At 45.4% G+C, this 23,031-nt stretch overlaps 1 protein-coding gene across 1 annotated transcript; it reads left to right on the forward strand.

Annotated features, from left to right (window-relative positions):
* Positions 1 to 9,378: 9,378 nt before the first annotated feature.
* Positions 9,379 to 17,860, forward strand: ZNF706 (zinc finger protein 706). The gene is made up of 4 exons (XM_045005558.1): positions 9,379 to 9,553; positions 14,195 to 14,331; positions 16,787 to 16,894; positions 17,555 to 17,860. Exons 1-3 carry the CDS (start codon positions 9,421 to 9,423, stop codon positions 16,880 to 16,882), a joined length of 366 nt encoding a protein of 121 aa, XP_044861493.1. The 5' UTR covers positions 9,379 to 9,420; the 3' UTR covers positions 16,883 to 16,894; positions 17,555 to 17,860.
* The last annotated feature ends 5,171 nt before the right edge of the window (positions 17,861 to 23,031 follow it).

Consider the following 23,031-nt stretch of genomic DNA (forward strand, 5'->3'; position numbering starts at 1 on the left):
ATCAGTAAAAAAGCATAAGGAGCTCAGTTGTGTCCAATGCTCATTAATATCCAAGGAAAGCAAGACATTATGGTTTTCTGAATGAATCAAAGTCAACATGATGGGTCCCAGTGTCTCTCACAAGACCTGGAGTGCAATCCTAGCCCCACTAATGTCAATGGATATCCCTAGACTCTAGAGAAATCCCACCACAGGGTTAATACTGATTGCACATCCAAGCAATCCTCTTTAGACACTGCATAGTAATTTTGTAGCTCAGGGGTACCACCTGTAGTCACAGATCTGGGTTTCAATGATTGCAAGTTGTGGACAAATGCTGCAGTGCCCAGATATGAGTGCCCATCCCCCATCCCCAATCTTGGTTAGCAATGGGAAAGCAGACTGAACAAGCTAGGATTGGAGCAGGTTTCTATCAGACAATTACTATTCCTTGCCCAAGTAGGGTCAGAAATGTACAGTGTTTTGTACACACAGACAGGTGCCAGACAGCCTCTGCCCTGAAGCGCTTATAGTTTAGAAGTGAAGACAGAACAAAACATGTAGAGTGGGGTGTGCCCATGAGAACGTGAACAGAACACTTTACAGAAGATGGATAAGTTGGAAGCACAGTATGTTAACAGGAAGGTTGTTTTAATTATGTAGTACAGTGAGAAAGACTATATGGAGACACACATTAATGGAAGAGAACACTGTACCCCAACAAAAGTAATAAATAAGGGTCCATTCCTACAAGCTGAATGCCTCCTGTGAGCTGGTGAATACTCAACTCCTGCCAAAGCCAGTGGATCCATATTTTGCAAGCTCAAGCCCCAGACTCTTCCCACTTTTATGAAATTCAACATGTATACAGCTCAATTTCATCAGAAAAGGATCTTAGGTGAGTTATTTCAGATGCTGATTCTACTCCAGACTGAGCGCAGAACTCTATTACTCACAATTCCATTGACTTCAGTAGCTGAAATGAGAGCCAAATTTTCACGTGACTTTAAAACTTATTTGTTCTACAAGTAACTGAACAGTAACAAGAAAGTATACATAGATCACACATGCAAGAGGTCAACTGAACTCACAGCATACATGTCAATGTACTTTAGTATACATTTACTTTGTCAATCTGTTGCATTTCATTAATAGGACTAGTTATGCCAATAAGCAAAAGTAATTCTAATGACATGGTTCCAGACAAAAAGCTTAAATAAATAAAAGTTGATCAGATTTGAGGCTGGAAGGGAGCCATCATGTAAATAGACAAATTTTACTTTCTGAATGTAGTGGGGTTAAAGTACCCCCAATATCCATAACGGCTCCTCTGAGGTTAGCAACCAGTCACAAGACACCAAATGTCTCTTGAAAAGAAAGTCCTCAAAATACTGTATAGGCACTTATCTTAGTTGTAGCCTGTCTATTGACAGCAGGAGTTAGAGCTACTTCTGAGTTAGAAATTACACCCTATGGGTTAACTCACCCCACAGTAACTCCGGTGGTGCTGCACTAGAAATGAATTGGGCCCTATAGCTTTAAATGCAAAGGATCAAGCTCCACCTCAAACACAGGAACTAGCAGACCATGAACATGAGTGGCAGGGAAATCCAAAAATCAAAGTAAACTGGGGTAAGTTACACAGATAAGGAACACTGGACCTGGCTTTCCATTCGTTACAGAGACACATACGTAAATGAATAATTTTTCAATGGGAATGTTAAGAGGCACATGTGCAGGCCTCTGGGAGAAGTCATGGAGAAAAAATTGAGCAAAAGGTAAGAAGAAGTTCTCCCTGTATTTCCATTTAATTGGTTGGACCAGTTAAGTGAGTTACATCCCTACAGAGAAAAATATATCAGACCAAATTTCACCATCAGTCTAGGGCCTGGTCTATTCAACAGAGTTAGGGCTACATGAGGCAACTTATGATGACCTAATTATGTAGGTATCTACACTATTATGTTCCTCTCAGCACTGTAACTCTCCTGCTCTGCTGACCTAATAAATCCATCTCAGCAAGAGGCTTAGGTCAACATAGTTAGGACGACTCAGTGTCAGTGTAAACACTGCATTGTTTACATCAATTTTAGTGGCCTCCAGGAAATGTCCAACAATACTCCACTGTGACGGCTCTGGTCACCTTTTTGAACTCCACTGCCAGTGGCCAGGTACGCAGCTGCATGTCCCTCCCCTTTTAAAGCCCTGGGAATTTCTGAAATTCCATTTTCTGTTTGCTCAGCATGGAAAGCTAATATAGCAACTGCCTGGAGTACACCAGAGGTGGTGGATCTCCTGGATCTGTGGTGAAAGGAGGCTGTGCAGTCAGTCATACTTCAATATCTATGGCCAGATCGCTCAAGGCATGGTGGAAAAGGTCTACAACATGGACATGCAGCAGTGCCGCATGGATAGTCGAGGAGCTGCCAGAAGGCAGCAAACAGTCGCTCTGGTGCAGAGCTGCAAACATGCTGCTTCTACAAGGAGCTGCATGGCATCCTTGGCGGTGACCTCACCTCCACCACCAAGCACCCTGTGAATACGTCAGGGTAGCATTGCCAATTTCGGTTGGATGTATTCCTGGAGGTTTCATTACATGCCATAATCGTCAATTAAAGATTAATCTTTAATTCCTGGAGACTCTATGAGAATCCTGGAGGGGTGGCAACCCTAATCAGGGGAGATGGAATCACAGGGCACTGCAGTGAACCCGGAGGATGAGGTGCAGAATGAGGAAGGAGGTGGCATATACGGAATAGGTGACTGAGGGATCCAGTGCTGTGGGTGGATCCAGTGGTGTGTGATCCTGAGCCAGGACCTGTTTTTGACTCCTACGCAGTCAAGCCACTCCCAGGAGTTCAGCATCAGCAAGCCTGATGCAGGGGAGGGAACCTCTGGCAAGTACTCAGTTTGCTTCAATATTACAGGGACACATCTTTTTTAAAGATCAGGCTAAAACAGTGAAATAACCTATAGGGGCGCAGTTGCGATCTGCTTCTCATTTCCGTGAATCCTCCATCGAAATCTCTAAGAAACTTTCCTGGAGGTAGTCTGCAATCATCTTGTGACATTGCACCCCTAAGGCTTTATGGAAATATGCTTCTGAATGTATATATGACATAACTGGAATATGTTTTATGCTATATATGCCATGTAACATATCTCTGTAAAGGTTATGATCTACTGAATCTATTCATTTGTATGCATGTATCATTTTTGTATTCAAAGTTATGAATATTGGCTGTGTACTTGCTTGATTTTTAAGTAGCCTTAGTAAAGCATTTGGTCAGCTCCTTGAGAAAGGAATGTGCAAATTAAGTGCCCAATCAAGAAACACTTAACGAACAATGGATCTTGGAAGGCTCCAATCCACATAAGAAGTCTTCCTGGAGACATTCAAGATAGCATGTGGGCAATGGCTGCTGCCTGTAAAAACTGAATCATGCATGGACATGTGACTTGCCCATGTGACTCCAAAACTCCATCTTGAAGCTCGACTTTGCATAGGAGAGAGGAGAGAGTCTCCACCAACAAGAGAAAGTCTATTTAAGCCCATGGGAAAGCCCTCCATTTTGTCTTCAGATGGCTCAAGAGATAGCCTGTCCACCCCCAAGGGATACCTGAAGGAAATTGGAACAAAGGACAGTAACCGGGGGTGTGTGAGTGAGTGCTGGACCCAAACTAGAAGGAGACTAGTCTGTAAAAGGAAGCTTACTGTAACACCTCTGAGGGTGAGGTTTTATCTGTATTCAGTTTCTTACTGTATTAGACATAGACTTGCGTGTTTTATTTTATTTTGCTTGGTAATTCACTTTGTTCTGTCTGTTACCCGGAACCACTTAAATCCTACTTTCTGTATTTAATAAAATCACTTTTTACTTATTAATTAACCCAGAGTATGTATTAATACCTGGGGAGGGGAGGCAAACAGCTGTGCATATCTCTCTATCAGTGTTATAGAGGACGAACAATTTATGAGTTAATGGATTTATTTGAGGTTTGGACCCCATAGGGAGTTGGGCATCTGAGTGTTAAAGACAGGAACACTTCTTAAGCTGCTTTCAGTGAAGCCTGTAGTTTGTGGGACATGGTTCAGACGTGGGTCTGTGTTTGTGGCTGGCAGGGTTCTGGAGTCCTGAGCTGGCAGGGAAAGCAGAGCCAGAAGTAGTCTTGCACATCAGTTGGCAGCTCCAAGGGGGTTTCTGTGATCCAACCTGTCACACATCTGTCAAAGGTTTCTGGAGAGGGCTGCCTTACTTCTTCCCCTGTGGTAGATCACTTTCCCATGCCAGTCAGCAATTATTTCAGAAGGCACCATTGCAGCTGACAGGCTAGCAGCATATGGAGCCAGTCCGTAGCCGGATGCGTGCAGGAGCTGTTCCCTTTCAGCCTGGGTTATCCTCATGAATGAGATATCAGCAAAAATCACCACCACCTGTGGAGAATGGTGCCAGCATTCAGTTCAACTACCCTATCTACTTGTACTGATGCCAGAGTACTACCCCCACTTTATTGTCCCGAATCACCTCTTCCCCGCCAAGCCAGACTCACCATGGCTGGGATTGCTACCAGGCTGTATGAATCCCAAGGGGAAGTAAGAATGTTGTGCTTGTAACATGTGCGGATCAAGGGGAGTGAATGCACTCACAGAAGTACCTCTGTCCATTGTTTCTTTAGCAGCTGCAAAAGTGACCTTGAGCAGGGCCGGCTCTACTGTTTTTACCGCCCCAAGCAGTGCACCGAATTGCCACCGCTGATGGCGGGGGCAGTCCCTGCGCCGTTAGGGCGGTACATGTGTTTCCGCAGTGGCAGCAATTTGGTGGCAGCTTCTGTCTTCTGCCGGAAGACAGAAGCTGCGCCACCGCGCACAGCTGAACATAGAAGCTGCTGCTGAATTGCCGCCGCCACGAAAACACGCGTGCCGCCCTAACGGCACACAGACTGACCCCGCTGTCTGCGGTGGCAATTTGGCGCGCTACTTGGGGGCAAAAACACTGGGATGCCACCCCTTGCAGACTGCCGCCCCAAGCAGCAGCTTGGAATGCTGGTGCCTGGAGCCGGCCCTGACCTTGAGGATCTCTCCATCCACATCAGCCAGATAAAGAGGAGAAGGAGGAGGACAAAGGAAGACATGTTCCAGGATGTCCTGCAAGCCTCTGGCACTTTGGATTGTGAGCAGAGGGCTTGGAGGGTCATGATCAATGACAAATGCAGAAGGATGATGAGGATAGGAAAAACGGGCAGCAAGAGATGATAGCGCTTCTTAGGAAGCAAACAGATATGCTGCAGTCCCTGATCGAACATCAGACTGAATACATCCATGCTTACCTCCCCCTGCAGCCCATAAAGAACTGCATTCCAGGACCTCCCAAACTCTCCTCACACACATTCCACATCTCTTCCGGGGCCGCAGAAGTACCCCCAGCCACTCCACCTTGCGAGAGAGTATACAAAATGACAGACACACATATGCCCAGCTGTCAGAAACTACACTGGTATATGGATTTGAAAATTGCCCGTTTCTTCCCCTTTAAAGATAAACTTTATACATTCAGGTAAAACTATTTTAGCTTTGAATAGTAATATTTGCATGGCTGTGGAATAAAAATCTATTTTTGAAATATTAATCAATCTTTATTCGTCTAGTCTCCAACATATGGTGGCTGTGCCCAACATTCAAAGATACTATAAACAGCAACAGTTGCATTTGCATTGTTATATTAGAGCACAAACACTCATTACAAGGTTCATAGCATGGTGCAAAAAACAATGCCTGGCACAGCATGCTACAGCAACACAAATTACTGTCTCATTGTAAAATGCTCCTTCAAAGCCTCCATGAGCTGAATAGGTCCCTGTTGAGCCCTTCTTATAGCCCGTATATGGCTGCTCAAAATCAGACAAATGATCCACCTCCATGCTCCACTCCTGTAGAAACTTCTCCCCCTTTGCTACACAGGTATTATCAAGCCCACAGCAGGAAATTATGACCATGGGGATATTTTCCTCACTGAGGTCTAATCTCTTGAGTAGACAGCACCAGAGGCCCTTCAAACGTCCAAAGGCACATTCAACTGTCATTCTGCATCGGCTGAGCATGTTGCTGAAGTGCTCCTTGATGCTGTTGAGATGGCCTTAGTACAGCTTCATGAGCCACAGAAGTAAGGGGTAGGCAGGGTCTCCCAGGATCACTATTGGCATTTCAAACATTCCCACTGGTAATCTTTTGGTCAGGAAAGTCCCTGCTTGCAGCTTTCTGTACAGGCTTGTGTTCCTAAAGAGGTGTGCATCATGCATCTTCCCTGACCAGCCCACGTTGATGTTGGTGAAATGACCCCAGTGATCCACCAGTGCTTGCAACACCATAGAAAAGTAGCCCTTTCTGTTAATGTACTCTGTGGCAAGGTGGTATGGTGCCAAGATACAGATATGTGTGCCATCTATCACCCACCTCAGTTTGGGAACCCCATTTCTGCAAAACCATCCACTATTTTCTGCACACTGCCCAGAATCACAGTCCTGCATAACAGGATGTGATTAATGGGCCTGCACACTTGCATCGCAAAAGTGGATTTATCTACTCCAAATTGATTCCCATCTGATCGGTAGCAATCTGGTGTTGCCAGCTTCCACAAAGCAATCACCACTCTTTTCTCCATCGTGAGTGCAGCTCTCGTTTTGGTGTCGCTGTGCCAGAGGGCTGGGGCGAGTTCCGCACACAGTCCTAGGAATGTGGCTTTGTGCATCCGAAAGTTCTGCAGCTGCTGCTCATCATCCTATACCAGCATAATGATGCGATTGCACCACTCAGTGCTTGTTTCTAAGGCCCAGAACCAGTGGTCCATCATGTGCAGCTGCTCCATGAATGCTGACAGCAATCTTGAATTGTTTCTTTCCACAGCGCACAGCAAGACAGCCACCAAGGCATCAGCATCAGACTCGCACCTCCTGAAATATTACAGGATTAGGCGCATTGTGTTTGTTGCAATACTGAAGAGCAGTGTTGGCTCCATGCTTCTCACAGAGATGGTAGACATGCAGGCTAGTGGGGCTTTTGAAAAGTGGCGCAAAACGTAATAGAATGTCCATGGAATGATGGGATGGAGAAAACTGCATCATGGGATGCTGAACACATGTTCCCAGCCACCCATGTGACATTGCAAACCCTTCCCAAAACACACCGTGCTAGATGGTGGTAAGGTGCACAGTAGGATAGTTACCCATGGTGCCCTGCTCTCTGCATTGATGCAAGTGCTGCTACTGTGGACTCACACTGGCAACACAAGGAGCATGGTGTGGACATGCAACAGCAGTTTAATTACTGCAGTGGCTGTACAAAAGCGTAACTTAAGTCAACTTAATTTTGTAATGTAGACAAGGCCTAAGTGTCTGTACCTCTCCTGAAGTCAATGGAACTGTGCCCTTTTGTATTAGTGAAGATTCAATCCATAGTATCATAGGATTGCTCCCCTATAAATACTTCTTGGTAATGCAGCCTATTATTTCAGGTGTTCTAAATCTGCGACAAGAAGGACCTTTATGTACATTTCCACAGATATTTATGGATAACATTGATCACTGACATCTCTTGCCTAAATTTTCATTAAGACTTCAACTGTGTGAAAAGTGCGTTGTTGACTGTATACATTTCTTGGATAAATTGATGCAGTGGACCAAGTTCTGTCTACTTACATTTAACGTCTGAGTTCAGCTCTTCACCTCAGAAGCAGGACATCCACCCATTCTGAGATTGTGTACTGTTTCTTTCAATTGGTAGCAAGAAGGAGGGAATAGCAAAGTCCTAAGCAGGAGCTCAGTGCAGAATAGGAGAGCGAGACACAGTAACTAAAGATAACAACATTCCTTATTCTATTAATCTTCCTCATTCAGGGTTAGGGCTTATGTAGACAAGGTGAAAAGTGGTGTTGGAGTGTTATTGCATTCTAACTAGCATGTCTGCTGTGTGTGCACTAGAGTCCAAACCAGGAATCTATGGACCTGATGCTTTAAGAGGGACAGTTTCACAAAGTTGAACAGTTATGAGCCAGATCAATTGGGAAATAATCTAGAAGGAAATTTAGGCTTTAATGCACCCACTTCACTCCCAAACTGCCACAAGAAGGTATCAGAGTGGGAGTTGGGCAGGATCGTACTCTGGCAGTTTGCTTGAACTAGCATGCTAAAAATAGCAGTGTGGCCACAGCAGCACGGCCAGTGGCTCAGGCTAACTGCCAGAATACAACCCCACCCAACCCCCCTGGGTACATACCCGCAGTGACTCAGGCTAACTGCCCCACATGACCATACTGCTATTTTTAGGTGCTAGTTCAAACACAGCTAGCACGTGTATTTCTAGTCATGTTGGGAATTACATCTCCCAGCTGCGCTGTAGAATGGCCACGTGCTAGCCTCTGCTGAAGCCCAACCAGAGTATGAGCCCACAGGGGACTCTAGTTGCTAGTCCGTGCTTCTATTGTTACCCATGCTCCCTAGATTGTACCTGAACTAGCTTTGCCTACCCCTGCTACAGTGTCACCTTCCGTTGCAGTGTAGACATGCCCTGAGAGTGTCACAGACACCCAGGAACTGGTTTCATTTGCAATTGACTTACTGGTTTGGGTGGCACTGTTAGTGAGACAGGCACTATGTGAAAGGGGGAGCTTAATTCTTGAGTCCCAATGTCTCTGTGCTTTAAGGTATCCCTCTATGCACCTGTCTCAGTTTAATGGCAGTGCACAATAGACCACAGCACAAGCGCCTTTCACACCAGCACTAGTGGAGCTGCATTGGTGCTAGAGCAACAGTGAGAGATTGCCCTCAAATCCTCAGTGTAGATGCAGTCAATATGTCTTTGATGGGGAAATGAAGTGGCCTCTATTTAAAGCGCTGCTAGGAGTGGTTTGAGTTCAACAATCTGCACATGTACAGCTGAGAAAGGAGACGGAGGATTTGGCAGCGCATCAGGCGCCTGTGGCGTGTGAACAGGCGGCCGAGGTAAGAGGGGTCCCATGCTCAGGGATGCCCCTTCTCGCGCCCCCATTCCCAGCTCGGATTTTGTCGAGGAGACAGTTGAACGTTTAGGGCCCGGGAAGCTACCCCCGACTCCGTCCCCACGTGACTCGGCAGAGGCTCTCCCCTCTCTAGCACCCGAGGGGAGGCCAAGCCCCTTAGTCCCCATTATCTCCATGAAAGCCCCGAGCCGAGGGGCGGGATTTTCCGGCCCACTCCCCGCACACCCGGGGCACGCGCCCGTCCCCGGCGGAGGCAAATGTCCCCGGCTCCTCCCGGGAGCGGGAGGCTGCAGCATCCGGGCCCCGGGGGCGGTTCTGCGGCCCCGCCCCCTGTTCCGGTGGCGGCCCCGCTCCCGCCCCTGCGTTATGTAAGAGGGCGGCGCCGCCGCCATTGGCCGGCGCGCGGAGGGGGAGAGGCAGCGCGGCGCGCATGCGCAGTTGGGGGGCGCCGACTCCTCCATCCTTCTCTCGGGCAGGCGGCGGCCGCGGCTGCTGCGGGGCCGCACGGAGCCTTCCCCCCCCCACCCTGCTCGCTAGCGCCTGGGCCGGCCGGGCTCGTCCGGGTAAGCGGGGACCCCGCAGGGCGATGCCGTAGGCGGGAGCCGGACCCTTCCCCCGGCTATGAGGGGAGAGGGGGCCCGCGGGCGGGGAGCGGGGAGCGCCCTGGCCCCGGCATCTCCTTGGGCCGCGGCCTGAGGTGGGGTCTGCGGTGTTCCCGGTGCGGCGGGAGGCCGGGCCCGTGGCCTGAGGGCTGGGGGGGCGGGGGCGCTTCTCCCGGCGGAGGGAATCCGCATTCACGGTGGCTGGGCGGTGGCGAAACCGGGCGGTGGGGGCGGACTCCGCGCTCCCGGTCCCTGCCTGCCTGGGCCCCGGGGTCAGGGAGCGCGGCGTTGTCCCTGTGCCCCCGGCTCGTCCCTTGCAGTCCGGTCCGGGGGGGGGGCGCGCTCACCCGCAGCTTGGAGCCCTGCAGCCGCTGGCTTCTCCCCGGCCCTCCGGGGTCACCCAGAAGGGGTTGAAGTGCTTGTGCGCCGCGCTCGGAGCCGGACTGAACTCTCGGTCCCAACCAGGCTGCTGCTGCCTGAGGTTGGTTCTGCTTCATCACAGAGAGTTTGAGCCTAGGGCCCTGGGCGATCTTGCTGGAAACTAAACTGAACATTTTTAACCTATTTGTAGCCTCTGAAAGTATCAGAGGAAGCAGCTGCTGCTGTCCAGTCTCAGGATATGAACGTTCTGCTTCTAGTTTGACTTTCCGGTTTTGGTTACTTGCAATCCTTGTTTTTTTTTTACAAGAAAACAACTTAGTATGAGGTGTATTGCAATACCATGGGCGTCAATCGAGTTGTGCTATTTAGCATTTGCGCCTTCTAACTTCACTGTGACTGCTCTAATGTTAAACATTTCTAACAAGCTTTTTAAAGTTTCTTTTATGTCCTGTCATGCAAGTCTGTATTAAATCAAGATTTTGGGCCAGTTTGTTAAGTTCTTGAAGGGTGTTTCTTTCTCTAAGAAAACAGGAAAGTCATAATATATTACTTTAACTCTGAAATATGGAATTGGTTTAGTTGTGGCTGAATGTAATTGTTTTAAGCAAACTCTGGAAGTGATAGTACTGTAGTAAGAGAGTTAGTTAGAAATATTTAGTTTGCCAGTACACTTAATGTTCAAATTCTGCATATTGGAATTACGTTGTGTAACTTGCAGTATTTTAAATTAAGTCTAGCTGGGCCAAATCTGAAAGCCCAATCTTTTCAAAGAAATGCTTTTTTTAGTTAACTAGACAAAACAAAAAAACCCAGCTCCATACTTATGGGCATCCTCAATATAATAAGCCACTGTGCTTGTCTAGTGGCCTTTTTAGCAAACTAATATCAAGACACTAAATAAAACATATTGTAACACTTTTTTTAATTGAGGTGCAACTGTTGTCAGGAGAAATAACTGAGATTACTAAAACCCACTCTGTTTTCCACATCTGGATGTTTAAAGAGAATTTTAGTCTCTCCGTATTTGTTTTAAAACAATCTTTACACTAGTGTAGAGCAGCCTTTAGATGAATGAAGTCTTCTATTAAATTAACTAGGAAACGTAAAGATTTTTACAGTTAACTGAAGGCCCTTGCTTTTGAAACAGGAAGTGCACATTCTTCCGTGTATGCTACATAGATAGTTTGAGGCCCTTGCTGGGATTACTCCTGAGGGAATTCTGCACTAAAATGTGAAAATTACAATATTTTAAAATTCTGCAAATTTTATTTGTCAGTAAATGTGGAGGTTCCAGCAAGGCAGTAGGGGGGATAGGCCACTGGCTGCAGGGAGGTGGGAAATTACTCTTCACTTGGCAGTGAGGCTGCAGCCCAGCTCTGACACAGTACAAGGGCTGGGTCTGTCCCAGAAACACCCTCGGGCCCTGCCCCTCCGCACCAGGTATGGGCAGGCAGGCTCAGTCTGGTAGGTTCCAAGTGCGGAGGGACTTGATCTGGGGTGAGAAGGTTCTGGGTGGGGAAATCTGCATGTGGGCAGCTCACTGGGGGGGTGCAGTGCAGGGGTGACTGAATTCACAGGGGCTTGTTGGGGGGGTTCTGGGTGTAGGAGCAATGGGACTCAGCAGTGGGGTCCTGTTGAAGGTAGTTGGGGATCAGCAGGAGGGGGGTCTCGGGGCTGGGTAAGATGGAGATCTGGGTGCAGGAGGGGGTGGTCTGAGTGTAGGGGGTGTGAGGCTCATCGGGGTGGGGGTTTGAGTGCAGTGGGTGGGGCTCTGCAGGGGTTGGTCTAGGTGCAGGGGGTAGGGGTCCAAGTGCAAGGAGATGGGGTTCGGTGGGGGTCTGCTTGCAGGGGGGCTCTGGATGAAGGGGGTAAGGCTCAGTGAGGTGGGGGTTTGGATGTGGGGATATTGGAGGAGGATTGGGGATGCAAGGGGGTGAGGCTTGGTGGGGGAACTGGGTGGGACAGGGCTCTCTGGGTGGTCCAGGAGCAGGTGAGGTTCAGCGGGAGGTGGTCTGGGTGCAGGGGTGGGGGTCTGGATGCTGAGGAGGTGAGGCTCAGCGGGGGGAGCCTTAGGGGGTAGGACATGGGGGAGGGGGTTCCGGTGCCAGAGGTTGTGGGTGTGTGGGAGGATGCAGGGGGTGAGGCACAGGGGTAGTGTGGGTCTGGGTACAGGGGGCTCTGGATACATTAGGGGGTTTGGCAGATGGGTGAGCAGGAAGCAGGGGAAGGGCAGCGTGGAGCTTCCTGCAGCTATGGGAAGGTTTCTGGGGGTGGGTCTGACCTGGCCCCGGCCACTCCTTGCAGGGAAAGAGGAAATCCAGTCCTTGCCCAGTCAGGGTTAGCAGCTGAGCCTGGCACAGGGAAGGAGCTGCTGGCCAGAGCATCCCTAGCTCTTCTCTCTCTCTCCCTCCTCTCTTCTCCCCCCCCCCCCCCCAACAGAGTGGTGATTTACTTCACTGCTGGCTGCTCTGGGCACCCAAAGCGACACACCCACCATTCTGGGGATGGGTGTATGGCTGCTTTTGCGGCTTCCCTGTCAAAATCTTTTTTCTGCAGGGAAGCAAAGAAATCTGCAGGGGGCATGAATTCTGTGTGTGTGCACTGGCACAGAATTCCCCCAGGAGTATAGCATGTATCAGTGTAATGACAGTTTCAGTTGAAACCATTAATAGTGAAATTGTGACAGGTCTTTCTAACATCCTGAAAACTCATTACTAATATAGTGTTTGTTTATTTAATGCGATAAAATCACTATAGCTTTTCTTTAAATAGTTTTGGTACAGAAATAGTTAAAACTGGCTCCTTAGATTCTTTTAAACAAAAATCTATTTCATGGAAGTTGTTGAACATAAGAAATCTATTGCATTTCTGTATCTTCTTTCTAAGAAAACTTGCATGGAATTTTCACTTCATGTTTTTTTCTCACCTTGTGACTTCATAATCCTTTTTTACAGTTGGTAGCTATAGTATTACATGGACTGTAAAAACTTTAGGGCAGGGACTGTCTTTTTATATTCATGTAGTGACTAGCGCTGTGGGACTGGGTTTCCAGGTACTTCGGCAATGCAAATAAACAGCAGATTTAAAAAAAAAATACTTTAGATGAGGAATTGGCATTTAGAGTAGAAATTTGGAAGCAAGTTTTCCGTGAAATACCTGCTCCACTATATAGACTGTCCATTTATCCTATTCCCATGTCTGACATCCTTTCCCTGATGGTGGATGACTTCAGTCCCTGAGGGCAGCTCCTATCTCCTCTTCTTGTCATTCTATACCAGGGGTAGGCAACCTATGGCATGTGTGCTGAAGGCCGCACGCAAGCTGATTTTCAGTGGCACTCACACTGCCTGGGTCCTGGACACCGGTCCGGGGGACTCTGCATTTTAATTTACTTTTAAATGAAGCTTCTTAAACATTTTAAAAGCCTTATTTACTTAACTAAATTATTGTTGTATGTAATATATTATAGACTTATAGAAAGAGACCTTCTAAAAACATTAAAATGTATTACTGGCATGCGAAACCTTAAATTAGAGTGAATAAATGAAGACTCGGCACAGCACTTCAGAAAGGTTGTCGACCCCTGTTCTATACGTAGTAGTGGCTTTTGATGGAGGCAGCTAGCCTGGCTCCGTTGGATCTGATTTTATAGTCCTGTGCTCCAGCTTGCATTAGGGAGAGGTAGCACCATGTTACTTTGCTTTACACAGACCCCTAGCAAGTGCTCCATAGAAACCAGTGATCCATGGACAACAGTTCAATAATCACTGTCTTGACACCTATGGCCCAATTCAGGTTTCATCTGGAAATGTTTAGGGCTTTATTACTTAGAAAATCAATTGATTAAACCAAAGTGAGATCTTTAAACCTGAATTTATTTACCTGAGCGGGAATTAGAAAATAAGTGCATATAAAGGGAAACAAATTGGTTTTACTGTTTATCTACTGAAAATACCTCTCTAAAAGATGGGCTTTGAAGTGTCATTTAGGAGGAAGCTTTAGCATGGAACCTACTAACCACTTTTCATATAAAAAAAGTACTCTAAGTACAGAGGTATTTTACACAAGGAACCTGAACAGAGATGTCCATGTGTCTGCCTCATGTGAATTGAGTAGGCCATATGGAGAGAGCATATGACTCTTTGCTCATAAGGATACCTTCTGAGTCGGTAGCCAAAACAGTCTTTCTCACTTAGACTAAACATCCTTCTTTGTTTGTAGATATGGCTCGTGGACAGCAGAAGATTCAGTCGCAGCAGAAAAATGCCAAAAAGCAAGCTGGACAGAAAAAGAAACAAGGACATGATCAGAAGGCTGCAGCCAAGGCTGCCTTAATATATACCTGCACTGTTTGTAGGGTAAGGGGGAGCAGAAGACAAAGCATTATAGTGGGCAACTCTTCCAGTCTAGAATAGGACTTTTATAGGAAGAAGTTGTGGAAACCACAAAGTAAATATTTCTGTGGTAATACACCTCTACGCGGATATAACACGGGTTCACATACAACACGGTAAAGCTCTGACATGCCGCTCTGAGCAGCATGTTAAGGGTGCCGGGCCAGGCCGGGGCTGAGGGGTTCAATAAGGGGCATAGGATCTTGGGGGTGGTCAGGGGCTCCCCCCCAGGATCCGGGGGGGCAGGAGCTGTGGGAGGGCACTTTTGGGGGCCCTGAAGTCCCAGAGTGGCCTGGGCAATTAGGGGTGGGCTGAGAGCAGCCCGCTCTGTTTCCCTCACCCTGGCCCCAGCCGTGTTGCTTGGGGGAGGGATCTTGGGGGAAGGGATCCCCCCGCACTCACCAGCAGCGGCGGAAGCAGAGCAGCCTGGCCCCAGCCCGCTCCACTCTGCCAGCTCCCAGCCACAGTGCTCTGCTTCCCGCCGCAGGTGAGTATGGGGGGCGTCCTTTCCCAGCCTCCCCGCACTCACCTGCGGCGGGAAGCGGAGCACCGCAGCTGGGAGGTGGCAGAGTGGAGCGGGCTGGGGCTGCATCGCTCCGCTTCCTGCCGCAGGTGAGTGCGGAGAATGTTCTTTCCCTAACTTCCCCGCACTCACTGGCGGCGAGAAGCAGAGCAGCTCAGCCCCAGCCAGCTCCACTCTGCCAGCTCCCAGCTGTAGTGCTCCGCTTCCCGCCGCAGGTGAGTGCAGGACCTTTCCTCAGCTGTCCCCCAGCGACACGGCTGAGGCTGGGCCAAGGAAAGCGGAGCGGGCTGGGGCCACGTCGCTCCGCTTCCCGCTGCAGGTGAGTGCGGGGGGTGGGGCATCCTTTCCCCAACCTCCCTGCACTCACCAACGGCGGGAAGCGGAGCGCTGCGGCTGGGAGCGGGCGGAGTGGAGTGGACGGGCCAGGCTGCTCTGCTTCCCGCCGCTGCTGGTGAGTGCCTGTCTGGGGGGTGGATAGGGGTCGGAGCAGTCAAGGGACTGGGGGGTTGGGTAGGAGGGGGTCCTGGGGGTGATTAGGAATGGGGGTCTCTGGAGGGGTTGGTCAGGGAACAAGGAACGGGTGGGGCAAAGCAAGTTCGATATAACGTGGTCTCACCTATAATGCGGTGAGATTTTTTTTTGTCTCCCGAGGACCGCGTTATATCGGGGTAGAAGTGTAGTGGGTTAACTGGCTAGTTGCTCCAGGCATATTTGTAGTTTATGTGCATATAATATGAAACCCTATTACTTTGTTGGGCTGTATAACCTTAGCTACATAGATAACTTAGAAAGAGAGAAGATAGCTTCCTGTGATTACATGTAAAAGATCAGCACCTTGTAGACCAGTGGTTCCAGACTGCTTAATTGCAAGTTTTCATGTTTTCAGTTGGTATGCAGTACAAGGCTTCTCTAGAGGTCTGAGACCACTTTTCATTTAAAGATGAAGTAAAACACACAGCAGAAAAGATGCTCCTGACTCACCATCATTGATGGCTGATACTGTTGAGCATGATGCTAAGAGCTGTAGCCAGGGTTTAATAAATAGTTATGTATTTCTGCCATAGTAGTTTGTCTTGACAAGAGAACAGAAATTTACGCACCTAATCAGATTCTGACTTTCCTCCTGACTGACTCTCCTGAATCCTGCCTTTCCTCTTATAGAGTGCATTCATTTAAAGGGCCAGTCCTAGAACAGACCTGTCACTTGTAATAAACTGTAATGGAAAGCTTCCCAATGAAGGACTGCTCACTCAGATGCATGCACCCCCCATTCTTTTCTGCAAAATATGCCAGCTTTCCTACTAATGCAGTCAGAAGTTGCAGTCTACACATTTCTAGAAACAATGGGTTAAGAGACTACAAACAACTTTTTGGGCCTCAGTGTACCAGTGAAGCCATAAATAATGAATTGGCTTCATACTTCTATACAAGATAGATATTTATCCTTTGGCTGAGGTTTTGAAGGGAGTAGGCTTCTCACATAATTTATTTGTAAAATCCTAGATTGAATAAACTTGATGTCTGCAAGGAGGTTTCTAATAAAAATGAGCACATCTTTCAGTGCATTCTTGACAGGTGGCATAAAACAAGTATGTGATAATGATATGCTGAAAACAGGAGTTAAAAATCAGGATTGTAGTTAATATAGAGCCAGAGATTCTCTAAAACTAGCATAGTAATGCACAATAGCATCTTGATAGCCTGTCTGCTGGAAGTACTGTGGCACTAAGCTTGGTAATTATATACATATGTTGCATTCATAAATAAGACAAGTCAAGCCCTGTGTTGACCTTGGTGAAGAAAATTTAAGGTTTGAAATGGGGAGAACAGTGCAGTGTAAAGATTTTACCTAACACTCTTCTGCCATGCATAAAGATAATTTTGTTTCTTAATCAGACACAAATGCCGGACCCCAAGACCTTCAAACAGCACTTTGAGAGCAAGCACCCTAAGACTCCGCTTCCTCCAGAATTGGCTGATGTTCAGGCATAAAGTTGTTTACAGGTCATTACATATACTTTTTTAAAACTAAATCTGAGTTGTACTGTTTATCATCATAGCCAGTGAGCAAGGCTAATTCACTATCTGAGAATTACTTCATTTTCTCCGAAGTTAGTTAGCTTGAAACTAAAAACACATCCTCAGATCACTAGTAATGATGAAGTTGCTTCTCATGCTTACTGCAGCAGCAGGAGGCCTGGTCCTTGATTGGATCACTGATACTAGCTTAAAGGAAAAAAATATAATGCTAGGTGAGAGGCTTGCCCATGGGGTTGATACAAACTAATGAATGTGAGTATTCAGGTGTTTAGATTAGAAGCATAAGTTATTATAAATACTTTTTTCAAAGGATACTTTATTTCCTTCTTGCCATACAAGACTTAATGAAGTTAGAGCTGTTGCGCACATGACCAAATGTTTAGGCTTTGTTACACAACATAAAAAAATATACTGTTTGGCTTGGGTAGAGAAAGTATTTATGTAGATACTAATCTTTTGAGAACATTTGCAGGGTAGCTGAACCATTGCCCCCAAAAAACCTGTAATCAAACACCCTTTGGTTCATAATTAGTTCAGTATCACTTCTCATTGATTGGAAGCTAAGCAGTAGTTAGAGCAGTGTTGGGCAACAGTTCAGTAACTGAATTCTTGTTTTTTTTATAGGTGAATTCATGGCACCTATTGACTCGTCTACAGTCAGACCTTACATAACAAAACTGCAGCTGCTTTTCTAACAAACTGTTGATCAGCAAAAATGAAGGGGTTACAGAAACATTCATATTTTTATGCTGTTCCCTCTTGAGCTTCATGCAAAGACGATTCTGTGTAAATGTACAGTTGTGCCCTATTTGGAAATCCTGAAAACCAGTCCATACTTGTTATAAACATTTTTTACAATTGTAATTATACTGATGTTCATATTGTGTAAAATAACTCATTTAATAAAGTAGTATTTTGATTTTTACAATATCACAGGTTAAATGCTTGTAGAAGTTCTGTTTCAACTTTCCACATTATCTGCCTTATAAAATCCTAATGAGGACAAAGTGGAATTCTCTCCATCCTGCCAGAAACGTGAGCAGTTTCATTCCACTGAAAATAATGTGCATTAGAATAAGCTGAGCTAAAGCTAACCTAAGAGGGAAACTGCTTATGTTTACCTTCCAATGTTCTGCCTGCTTGAGCTCGGTTACTAAAATTTAATTTCTTGACTCAAGAGGTATAGCCAACTTCTAAGAAGCTGCATAAGAATCATGGGACTTCCTCCTTTTTTTGTTCTGTTTATTAGGGAGTGTGGGTACTACAAGCCATTTAGAACAGGTCTCCTTTGCTGTAAGGGAACTTGTTCCTTCTATTGATGCACTGGCGAGACTCTTGTTAGACAAGTGAACCTTAATGTTTAGTACATGGCTGGCAAAGCTGAGACACAATAGAATTTAATATTTCTGGACATGCTTATCTGAATAATGTTCACAAATGCTATATCAACTTAAAGTAACTCTGTTCTTCATTGTAAAATTCAGTTGGAAAGATTGTAAATGCACATAAGCAGTGAACCACGCATTTCACCCCCTGCCCTCCAAAGTCTGTGGCTATCTTAGTAGCAACTTTTTTCAAGAAGTGTGCAAAGTAATCAAACTCTAATGATCTAATTATTTGACAATTAACTTTAAAATAAGCCTTTTGGAAAGCACACAAGCCAAATGACTGACTAGCTACATCACTTCCAGTTAAATTTAAATCAGTCCTGACTTACCAACATTACCAGGGAAAATTTTAAGCTTTACCTGAAACCCCTAAATGAGAGCACTTGAGGACAGATTTAACCTTCATAAAGTGTATCATGGACTTGATTCTAATCTCAGAGTACAAAAGTGGGTGGTGGTGGGGGGGGGAAATCTAAAACTGATGTATTTGAATTGTGCTGGAAGGTCTGCAGTATACAGTAGTAGCCATCCTAAATATATTTGAGGTAGTACTGCCAAAGAACAGAACTTCTGAAATTGGTTAGACAGAGGGGAAATGTTATGAATTGCTGAGAAACTGGTTACAACAAACTGCAGCCACAATAACTAATCTCTTATTTCTGACAGACCAAGTAACCATTGGTACATGTTGAACACATTCTTTGATTTAATGAAATTCACGTGAAATAAGTGGTATTTTTGGTGTATCAAGTCAAATACAGCCACTTTCTATGTCCACTTACTTTCCCTTTTTAATGAATTACTTGTGTCAGGCTAGCCTCCCACCCTCCTTACTGTGACATTAAGTTGTATCTCTTTGTAAATGTTCACTGTGGCCTAAAGTTTCATTGTAATATACCCACTCTGACATAATCTGTATACCACTGAACTTTTATAGGTACCCTGTTTGTCTGCTGAAAATAATCCAGTACTGCACTAGTACTGACATTAGAATGTAGCTCTTCATTTTTTCTTAATGTTAGAAGTTGATTCAATAACTTCATTCTGATAGCCTGACTCCCACAAAACAAGAAATCTGCCTTTCAACTTGTTGCTGAGGGGTACCTAAATGTTCTCATACTGTAATTTCATCAAAAAATAAGATGAGTATACCCTGAACAAAATGTTCCTTACATTGATTGATATTTGGTAGTCTGGTTTTTCTCAGGAGAGGGTTCTGGGATGCATCTTTTACCCAAAAAAAAGCCCTAAGCTGAAAGACATGTTTTTGTTGCTTTAATTTACAGATTGTGTAGCAAACGTAGTTAATGAGCAAATAAGGTGGCTGGAAAGTGGCATCATACTGGTAGGACAAATTAAACTACTTAAGAATTTTGTTGCATTTTGAAAACTATATGATAACTACATAACCATCGGTTGATACTGGTAAAGGCCAGGGTGATCTTCAGTTTTATACATTGATAAACTCCCTATTTACAGCTGTTGCAATCTGAAATACTGTAACGTTTTCTCATAAATTGAACCCAAAAGTATGGGGAGAATGCAGGACTAGTGGGGGAATTATCCTCATTTAGTATTGTCTGCAAATACTCAATGTATGGATTTAAAGAGTTGTGTGTGGGGTAAGGAATAGGGGAGTTTCGTCTCCTCACTTCTAACTTTGTGGATGGCACCCTGTTAACTCTGGCTAAAAAGACACAATTGTGCATTGTACTGTGTCTGATTAAAGAGCAAGTTAAAAAACCTAAAGTGTAAAATGTGATATTTCCTGCCTGTTAAAAGCAAGTATTCCTGTATTTTTATTAAATTAATTTATGCTGGCTCTAAATCTTGAAGCTATCCAGCTACAAAAGGTAGCTGTGGCAGGGCAAACTTCCCACCTTCATCCTGCAAGGCTGACTGACTTCTATGCAGGGACTGCTTTCTCCCCTTTAGAGGCCTACCACTGAGGATGTGGAAGAATCTCTCTGCAACAAAAGAAATCAAGGACAGTTCATATGTAACCTTAACAAAGCAGTACTTGTGTTTTGTGCAGTGTTCTGGCAATCTCTTTGGAGACTTCCCCATCTCTTAATTCTCCTGTGAAGCAGAGTGCTCTTCGCTGCAAGATTGACCAAGAGCGTTAGTTATATTTGAAAGTTACGTAGTGATGAAGATCTGGGTTCCTCCAAATTTTACTTTTGTTGAAACAATACAATATCACTAAAATTATATAATAGAATTTACAAATCTTATTTAAACATGAGTCAAGTTCTAATGCAGATCTAAAAAATGTAGCATAGTGAAGATTGACAAGTTGCAATGTGTTTATCAATTCAAAGTCAAAGCATAGTAAAGGGTTGAATGCTTACACCATTTAAATCAAAGTTCTGTCCAGCACGCTGACTACTTTGTTAAAGAATACAGAGTAAAGGGTCAACTTGCTTTATGTCTACTCAGTTCACTACTGCAAAGTGTTTTTGTACTAGAGCCCCCTGGCTAGTTAACTCCTGCCTGAAACGTTCTAAATGGGTACTCAAACTGGGGCTCATGATCCCTCAGGGGGTCACGAGGTTATTATATGGGGGGGTCATGAGTGGTCAACCTCCACCCCAAGCCCTGCTTTGCCTCCAGCATTTATAATAGTGTTAAATATATTAAAAAGGTATTTTTATTGGGGGGGGGGGACTGTCACACTCAGAGGCTTGCTACATGAAATGGGTCCCTATTAAAAAAGTTTAAGAGCCACTGCTTTAAGGCTTTTGCAATGGCTGTACCTTCAGCCAAGTGTTGTAGGCTTCTCATTTCTGGGTTTACACATTTGGTGTAATTATTACATATTCAGTGGTATCTCCAGAGAGGTCCCATCATTCAAAAAGGATATTAAAGGCCCTGTCTATGCAGTAGCTGAAGTTTTGCTAGCAACAACTGTTTTAAAATGATCTGGATATGTCTGTCTGCATTAATAGAGAGCTGTGGGGTTTTTGTTTTTAAAAACCTTGGTGCCCAAAATCATGTTTTAAAACTTTTCAACGGGGTTTCAAGCTTTTAAAAGTGATTAGTGATTTTTGGATGCCTCAATTTTATGAGGTCAAACCTGAGAACTTAATTTGGGGTCTGATTTTCAAAAGTGTTGAGCACCTATTCTCTAAAAATAAACCGTTCTTTAAAGTCATTTCAAAATCACTAGTCCTTGAAAAACTTGGCTAGGGTGAACATGGCTGAAGTGTCTTCCATGTGCTTAGCTGCCAGTGGTGAGCACGTAAATTATCACAAGAATTTTGCTTATGCAGAAGATGATCCTAACTATATTGACTTCTAAACTGCCTAAATGTTAGTTATGGTGCTGTATTTCCTAATTTGGTCCTCCAGTCTGGACAGACACAAACTCTGCTTAAACTATATTAAAAGCAGGCTCTGACCATGCCTTTTAAAAATGTTTCTAAGGCCTGGTCTACACTAAGGGCGGGAGTCGAACTAGGGTACGCAAGTTCAGCTACGATCAAAGTACCCTAGTTCGACTGACTTACCCGTCCAGACGCGGCGGGGTCGAACTCCGCAGCTCCAAGGTCGACTCCGCCACCGCCGTTCGCGGTGGTGGAGTTCCGGAGTCGACCGCAGTGCTTCCGGAGCTAGATCAGACGTGATAGTTCGAACTCCGAGAAGTCGAACTCACCGCGTCGATGAGTATGGACCTGTCCTAACATAGCTTGGCCCTGTGCAAGGCAGGGAGCCAGCATATGTTTGATACAGGTTTAGCTGGAACAATGTTCAATTCTCTAAAAGTGGATCTCAGAGCCAGTGCAGAGAGGGCTACAGCATCAACACACTGCCCTTGAGGTGGTATCGGGTCTAATAAATTAAGCAGAAGAGCAGTTTACGTGACTGCCCTGCCTCTTTCTCCTTGAATGTTTTTTTTCCACTGTAATTGGTATTAAAGCCATAAACACTTTACTATGATAAAAATCTATGGCAAATAAAAAAAAGTCAAAGCTGCAAACTTTCCCACAAAGGCTTAAGCTGTGCTAAGCATTTACTCTACGTGCTGGGTATGGCTAAATTTCAACATACAAAGGAGTATGGGGTATGAGAGTATTTGCAGGGCAAGAGAATGCATCCTAGACAAGACTGTTCTAATCTGTTGTGTGTTTGGTAACAGTTGTTTTGTGTACTCGAACACTGTATAGCACTGATTTGTTCAGAATCTGAATTAAATGTGGTTCTAATTTCATTCTCAGTGTATGTCATTATGACCATATTTACTTAAATCCCTCCTCTGGCTTTCAAAGCCCTGCATAAACTTATCCCTTCCTACTTACCCATCCTTCTTTCCTTTCACTTGACACCAGTTCCTTCCACCCCTGACGTCAGCCTCAGTATACCACTTGTCTGCCTCCCCCACAGTCATCTGTATGCCTTCTTCCATGCTACTCCTTCGGCACAAAATCTCTTTCCTAATTGGTCTCCAAGGCTTCTACCTTCTCCTCATGCTAAATCTGCCCCACCACTCCCAGAAAGGTCTAGTTCTACCAGGATGCTTATAGCAAATTAACCAAGTAATAATATTATGATTGAGTGGAAATGGAGTAATTTATATAATAAATGCTAATATCAAGATATGGCCCGTCATTACCTTCCCCATTTTGTTTGTATGTTGTCTCTCTCTCCTCTACCCTTTGTCTGAATTGGGCACAAACCAAACCTTCTCAAGTGTTTTGTACAGTGCCTAGTACA

The sequence above is a fragment of the Mauremys mutica genome, chromosome 2 (assembly GCF_020497125.1).
Source record: "Mauremys mutica isolate MM-2020 ecotype Southern chromosome 2, ASM2049712v1, whole genome shotgun sequence".
NCBI classification, from domain to species: Eukaryota; Metazoa; Chordata; order Testudines; family Geoemydidae; genus Mauremys; species Mauremys mutica.